At 27.2% G+C, this 8,578-nt stretch overlaps 1 protein-coding gene across 1 annotated transcript; it reads right to left on the bottom strand.

Annotated features, from left to right (window-relative positions):
- LOC102661022 (sigma factor binding protein 1, chloroplastic) lies at positions 1-929 on the bottom strand. Its single transcript, XM_006576720.4, has one exon. The coding sequence runs from the start codon at positions 687-689 to the stop codon at positions 186-188; it is 504 nt and encodes a 167-aa protein (XP_006576783.1). The 5' UTR covers positions 690-929; the 3' UTR covers positions 1-185.
- Between the last annotated feature and the right edge of the window lie 7,649 nt (positions 930-8,578).

The following is an 8,578-nucleotide window of genomic DNA, read 5'->3' as shown; positions in this document are numbered from 1 at the left end:
TATATAAACAAGCCATAATATACTTCACAAATTAATGGTCCGAAATCAACAATAATTAAGAACAATTATTATCCATCTATAGATGGAGAGCAAAATTAACTTGCTTTTTTAAATTTGAGCTTGACCTTACCGAGGATAGAAGGAACATAATATAATAACTAATTACACTGCATCCATCCGTGGTATCACCAGTGATTAAGATGAGGGGATTCATAGAATACACTTGCTGGGAGCAGGGCGGAGATGTTCTCTATCATCTGGGGCGTGAAAACGTCGTCGTCGTCCAGCGGCTCGAAATTATTTATACTCTCCATCGAGGAAGGCTGTTGTTGTTGTTCCTCCTCGTAGCAGCCGGCGAGGCTCATATTCTCGTCGGCGACTGCGGGAGGAACAACACAATTCACACTGTGAACATTGTCCTCTTCCTCTTCGATGTGATCGACAGAAGAGGAGGAATCAGGGTGAATTAGGCCGTGGAAGCGGGTGGGATCTGGCGGGGACTCGGCGTCCTGGCCGGTGAGCTCTTGCACCAAAGCCCTAAACTCGGATGCGCTGGTCTTGATCTTCATGGGGTTGGATATGTACACTACCTTCACTGGGTGAGGGGTGTTCTTTTTCTTGGGCTTGGTTTTCTTTGTGGGGGTTCTTTGTTGCACGCTGATGGTGGTGGTACTGCGAATGGTGTCCATAGGGTGATTAAGAACTAATTAGTTAACTAACAGTGTCCGTACTATATATGACTTTGCTAGAGAAGAGGATAATGAGGAGTGTTCATAGATAGGGTAAGCAAGAGAAATGAATAAAGGGGTTTTGGTTTTGGGGAATAATAAATAAAGGAGGGGTGGGGTGTTTCCGGGGAAGAGAGGAAAATGAAAGAAAATTACTTCATGTATTGGGTCTCTAGTTTAAAATTCCGGTCTGACTTAACTGGCCCAACTGGTTTAACGGGATCCGACGGTATAATGGAGATTTGATTATTAGATCAATTATGTATTTAATTCGAGATGATCCCATCAGTTTTGATCAATTTTGGATAAATTTGATAATTTAAATCGGCTTTTAAAATTTATTTTGTAAAATAAAAGAAATACTTTAAAACGCTTTAAAAAGATCTAAAATTTGTGTAATTATATTATTAAATTGTTATTTATGAATTTTTGTTATTAATTTTAATATTTTAATTATTATTTTAAATTTTGGAATATAAATGAATTTTTTAAATTAAATAATCTTATATATATATATATATATATATATATATATATATATATATATATACCACTATCAATTAGATGAATGACTAAACTGAGTTTTCGTAACTTTGGTTGGGTTAAAGAGAAGGTGCGTGAGAGCAATGGGGATGGCGTGGGCACACTCCAGCCGACACTAGGCGCGTGCGTTTTTCGTTTTTTGTTCTTGTTTTTTTGCACTTCAAGATTATCCCATGCAACTTGATGACATTTATTTAATAATGTGATTTATCCACATAATATATAGATTTTCAACCTTTAATATTACTAAGTGTAACTTTAAAAAGGTTGAAACTAAAATTTGAGAATGTTTTAAAGTCTATATTTTAAAACAAATAATACATTATATATGTAAAATGTTATGGGTTAAGTTAAAATAAACATATTTATGTTAAGAGCATATAATTAAGAATATGACGTGTATTATTATAAATTTTTAACATGATTTTTTGTTTTTAAAAATAAAAAAATATCATTATTGATATATAATTTTCTATATATAGGATAAATTTTAAAAGATAAAACATCTTTTTAGTTATTATAAATATAATTTTCCAACTTTAATTTGATGCAATACGTACACTTGGTTTCAACTCCCTCGCTATGAAATAAGAAAAGTTGTATTTTTTCCCAACTAAAATCATTTTTATTAATACTGTTAAAACAATTGTCTTTATATTAAACTTACTTTGATTCACACAAAAAAAAATCTTATAAAATTAAATTTCTAAATTCTAATTAGTCCGGACATATATTAGTTTAAGTCAAAGCAAGATATATATTAAACACGCTTATTATTTTATTTAATTGTTTTTAAGAATTTAATTGGAATATTAATAATTAAACTCCTTTTTAAATAATTTACTCATATTGTTGGAATATTAAAAAAATTAAGGTTAACCCAAAATGTTTTCCTTCATTTTATATTTTTAATTTTTAACATTTAATTAAAGGGAGAGCAATGCCCACGTAAAATTTCTCCTAAACACAGGATTTTATTGGCTAGTTTGAATCGTAAGTTTGGTGGGCATTGAAGGCAAAAGTTATCTGTAAGTCTAAAATGTAAATAGAACACTTCTGAGGTGGTGGTTATCACGCGCGGGCTGCGACTGAAATAATAGAGAACGAATCAGCATGACACCACGTGGCACGCAAGGAAGGGATGGGATAGATGTGATGATGTCATGGGTGAAATCCAAGATGACGTCATTTCGCTCAAGTTGGCTACGAAGCTGAGCCGAGCCGTGTTCGTTGGGCTTGGGCCACTGGTCCCAATTCCCAAGTTGGCTCGGGTACAATCAACTGCAACTGACCTCACTGTTTATCAGTGTACCTTCTTTTTCTTCTCCTACTATTTCTATTTTTTTTTAGAGAATCCTACTATTTTTATTTCTAGCTACAAAAATATGTTCTCTCACATTGTACGGACGGATTGGAGATGGTTCATGAAAATAAAAGGGATAGAACAATGAAAAAAAGAGAGAAAAAATGAGGAATTTGGAAAGTATAATAATGTAAACAAATGTGAAAATAACTCATAAAAAACTAAACAAATGTGAAAGTATCAATTTTTTTTATAATTAATTATCTCTCTACTTTTATTTTAAGGACAAAACATGGATGTTTTAAAATAATATTTTATAAGAATCATTTAGATTTCATAAATAATCTAACCTTGAATAGAAATCTATAATATATATATTTCTGATTAATAATTTAAGCAAACGAAGAAAACTAAACAAGAAAGTAATTCACAAAACAAACTTAGAAACTCAAATATTTCCTCCATCCTATATCTTTTTAGCTTTCTATTTTTTTCTAAAATATTTGATGTTTTAAAATTTCAAAATTTAATTAATGTATTTTTCTCAAATATATCTTTATTTTTTAAAAGAAATATACCCTTAGTATCCATTACTACTGGTGCAAATATTAAAGATCAAGATATTAAATAAGGATATTTTAATTTAAATATAATAAATTTTATTTTCATTAAATAATTTTTAATCTATGTGTAATAACTTTAAACATATATGAGAATGACTTAATTAATAGTTAATTTATTAAAGGCAAATATTAATTATGTCCTTAGTACATGAAGAAAAATATTTTATTAAAATGCATAAAATTATATTATTTTTAACTTTTTTTACAATTTTTACAATAAACATTTTTTTCTGTTAGTTTCTTAATGAATACTCTAAGTCTTACTAATAGCATGGTTGTCAAACTCTAAAGTCAACTCGTAGACTCTTACGAGTTTAAGATTTTACTTCAGTCCCATGAGTTGACTCGGAAGCAAACTCGTTTTTGAGCAAACTCGGAGCAGACTCGTGGACTCGGAGTGGACTCGTGTAAACTCGTAAGAGTCTACAAGTTGACTCTAGAGTTTGACAACCATGCAAATAGTGTCAAAATTAAAGCATTTAAATAATTAAAAAAAGCACAAAATGTCTTCAAAGAAGCATGTCCAATCATCTAATAGGATCATCTCCATGAATATCATCACTTTCATCATCATCTCCATCTCCATCATCATCATCAAGGTCTTTCTCAGATTGTGCATCATCATTAGGTTCCACAAAAATTAAATTATCTAGATCAAAAGCTTAAAATAGATATCAAATATGCTATATTAGAAATAGTTAAAACTCTAAATAATACACAAGAAAATTTTAAATCTAAGAAAGTTCAAAAATTATACCTTTTCTTGGTGTTATTAAAGTTTCATTTTATCTTCTCTTTTGCATTTTCCATCTCCTCACATATGAAAAGTATAATTCTATTGAATTTCAGTAACAAGATTGATCCAACTCTAACATTGTAGGGTCAGTTGTTGTGTTTTGTAATAGACTAATATGAAGTATGAACTATGAACTATGAACTTATTGTCATCTGTTTGCAAATTGGTGCATTTTGAATATATTTACTTATTATCCATATATTTTTTTTTACGAAGTAGATTCTTACGAGTCTACGAGTCAACTCTACGAGTTGACTCGTAGAAGCTCTCACGAGTCTGTGTAGACTCTCGATATTGATAACCTTGACTAGTAGTGATTAGGAAGATCCTTTATTAAATTATTTAAAAAAAAAATCTATCAGTAAATGACTCAATTATTGACTATTGATTTCTTGGAGGAAATGAAATTAGGCTTGACCCACATGACTGGTCAGGACGCTAGCCCAATTTGTTTAAACATTCCAATCCAACCATTAAAGATAAAATTTCAACACTTTCAAAAGAGGTGATATGTGAGAAAGAGGAACGATTTCCAGCGTCAGGTATTAAACCACATATACAGTATATCTATGTTTTCTATTGCACGTGTATTGACTTTATTTGAATTAAAAAGTTGTAGAAAAAATATATGACGTTAACAATCTTCAAAATTATTACACCGTGATAAGAAAATGACATATCTTTCTCAAGGAAAGTTTATCCGAATTTAAGGTAGGTTTTTTTTATTTAGAGTTAGAAAAACACTAATTTTAATTAACAAGATGTAGGATTTCTTTCTACAACATATACATGTATTTATACGCACTTATACTTTAATGAAATTTCATCGTATAATTTTTTTTATCCTACTATAACGTGCACATACTTGTTATTTTTCCTTTAGACTAGGTAAACTTTACACAATCAAAATTCACTTTATTTTCAACAATGAATATTTGATACTACTTTACACTAACCACATACCCCCACCTTTTTTTGTCATAGTATTAGGATAATAAAAATAGACAGTGTGAAGAAAATATTATTATTTCATTTCCTCCTCCTTTTTAACTCATGTATTAACTGTGTATGTTTATCCATTGTATTTTTTAGTTCGTGTATATCAATGTTGGGAAAAATGTAAATTATATTAAACTCAAAATGATATAATAATAAACGGGATATACTTCGTGGTTAAAGAAAATCAAAAATCTTTCTAATACAAGAAGACATATATCAAGATGCTAAAATAAATACAACAGGTGTGCTTGTCTATACATAAGAAACTTAATCTTACTAATGATGTGCATATCAATGTTAACGTGTTGTTTTATACTACTAGGGCTTGGCTAAGTATGGCCTACAAGACTATTGTACGTTTCTGCTTATTTTGAGTTAACAAAGAGGGAACTTAATTAATATGATGAAATTTCCCAACAATCATAACAGCTGGAGTACCCATCGTTCTATATATTACTAGGTTTATCTTTGTCCCTCATTTTTTTTAACAGGAAAACTCGTGATATTTTTTTTTCTTTTTTTGAATTATTATTGTGCATATGAGAAAAGATAAGGATAAAATATAATTGTCGTGGCACAAAGTGCACCACGTATCAGTTGCATGTTTATGTTTAAAATCTCAGTTCCTTCATCGACAACATCCAATTTAAAAATTATTTCACCTATAATCATTTACATATTGACTAAAATCTATATATAACCCGATAAATCCGAGTCGGATATTTTGTAGGAAAAATCATATTAAGAAAAGAACAAAAGGTCTTAACACTGATCAAACGGACAAAAATTGTCAAAACAATAATTTTGAGCCATACCAATCACGCTAACATATACTAATTCAAAAGCACACTTTTGAATGCAACACAAAAGCCAAGAGCATGTGTTTGGAAATATAAAAACCAATAACTTGTTACCGAGGATATACGGATCATAATTTCAAATATATTTGACTCATTGATGTAAGAAGGGTACTTTTAAAAATTTATTATTAAAAGAGATTGTTTTAAAACATAAACTTAAATATGCTTTTTAATTTTCTCAAATTTTGGTCATTTTTTTTTAAGTCCTCCAAATTTATTTTTTTTAATTCCTTAATTTTGAAAAATACTCCCTTTCATCTCTCGCCATAAAAAGTAAACATATCAGTCATACCAAAATTAATCTGAATCTTTTTCATGACTTAGATTTACAATTTTTATTTCTTATAATTGAAAAAAAATACTCACTTGGCAGGGCCTCACTATATAGAACATATTAAATGGAACACTTTTTTATTAATTATAAATAATGAGAATCACAATATAGAGTTGTACTGTATTTATTCACATTAAAATTATGTTTAGCAACTCATTTTAATTAGGTTTTAACTTTTTTTTTACTAACTCAAAAATTTATTTGATTGTTCGATAAATTTTTTTAAGTAGATATAAAATGCTACTTAAAATAATATTTTTTAAAAACGTTAATTTTTAAATTTTTTAAATTTTATTTCTTTTCTATTCTTAAAATATTTATCCAATTTTCTTACTAATTTTTTCCAAACATGTCATTTTACATTTTCAATTAATTTGATCAGATACTTACTATTTAATAAACTGACTTAAGAAAATTTAACTATTAACTAACTTTTCAATTAATTTTAGTCAACATAACCTAAAACAACTAATTTAACTAACATCCGAGAATGGGATCTATATACCAAAACATTCCACCAAAAATAAAAATTTTATACCAAAACTATATATATATATATATATATATATATATATATATATATATATATGCTCATGAGCGAAGAAAACTAATGGATTTGTGCCTTTTTCCCACCCTATTTACAAGTAAAATATGATGGCGGATAAAAAAACAAGTAAATTTAAAATACGATAATAATATTTATTATCTTTTAAAAGGACACAAATTATAAGAAAAAAAATTATTTTTTCTCTTAGAGACAATGTTAAATTATAATTTTGATTCTCCTAATTTTTTAAATTCATGATTTTAGTCTTCTTTATTTTTAATTGTAACATTTGATTTTTTAGTTTTATAATTTAATAATTTTGGTCTACCTGCTATATTATTAACTAATAATTATAATTATTTGAGATATTAAATTAATTATAAATCAAATAGAAATTATCAATCATTAAAAGACTATTACTTTTAATGTAGTATTACTGTCGGTGAAATTTACTATCACACATATAAATATGATTAAATTATTGATATCATCTTTATAGTTGTATATATAAATTTTACCTTTTAATCTATACATTTAAAAATAATTCTTATAATATAAATACTATTTTTAATTTTTTTATCAGTCTATATAAATTTAGAGTATAATAACCAAAAAGATTAAAATAGTATACGTAGGAACTAAAATGAATGATTTGTAAGTATTTAAGCTTGTAAATTGTTATAATATTATAACTAAATGAGTAATTAAATTAATAAAAAATGATAAATACTTTTTTCTTAAAAAAATGAGAAATCATATACCAATAAAAGACCTACACATTGCACAATAGTACATATATATATTATATAGGCTTTGGAGCCAAGCCGAGTAAGTCTAGCTAGCCCTAGGAATTGAAAGAGAAAGAGGATAGCAGCTTTTGGGTGAAAAGATCTCAGACTCAGGCCAAGAGTCTGTGACTAAGATGCCCTTGTGTTCAAGCAACTACTAGTAATTTACAACAAAAATGCTACGCACAAATAATTGTATCTGTATGTGTTAATTGTATTAATTATTCGATTATATATAATTAAGCTGTATGCACTTTCGTGCATGTATGTACGTATAGTATATGTATAATCTTTCATATTCGAATATAGTTAAATTTCTATTTACTTTTTTTTTATTTACGCAATAAAATAAAATGTATATTTTAAATCTGGTCCCAATGAGAAAAAAGTCTTTATTATTGATTACTTTGTTTTTATATAAAAAAATTATATAAAAATATCATAAACCGAATTTAAAGGTTTTCAGCCATTAAATTTCGTTGTAATTTTTTTCAAAAAAAAAATATTCTTGCAAAAATTCTTTTGGAAAGACAAAAAGTAATTATTTTTTAAAATTAAGTGAAACCTTTTTTTAGGACTCAAATATGCACCCTTTTCAATAAAAATTACTATAGGCGACAAATGAAAATATAAGGTTGGTTCAATAATTAGAAAAAGAAAAAAAATATGAATTTGATTCTTTCTACTGCTGACAAAAAAATAAAAATTAATATTTATAAATAAAAAATAACAATTTTTTCTCTTATGTAATTATATAATCAAACACCACATGAAACTATTAATCAAGGCAAAATAATTTTATATGAATTGATTCATACATTTATTAATAAATGAAACATAGTTAACACATTTTCCTAATATGAGCTTAGAGAGCTACAACATTAGGTTGAGCAGAAACGTTAATTTTTTTTTATTTTTTTTTTGGAAATTAGAAACGTTAATCTTTTACAACAACAAATGTACGTAGGAGAATGAAAAATAATTACCAATTCTTTTAAAGTAAATTCATTTTTGAAATAAATAAATATTTAATATAATACTAATTTATTTATTTTCA

The sequence above is a fragment of the Glycine max genome, chromosome 3, assembly GCF_000004515.6.
Source record: "Glycine max cultivar Williams 82 chromosome 3, Glycine_max_v4.0, whole genome shotgun sequence".
In the NCBI taxonomy this organism is placed as follows: Eukaryota; Viridiplantae; Streptophyta; class Magnoliopsida; order Fabales; family Fabaceae; genus Glycine; species Glycine max.
Note: the sequence above shows the minus strand (reverse complement) of the source record. Positions and strands in the feature narration are given on the sequence as shown.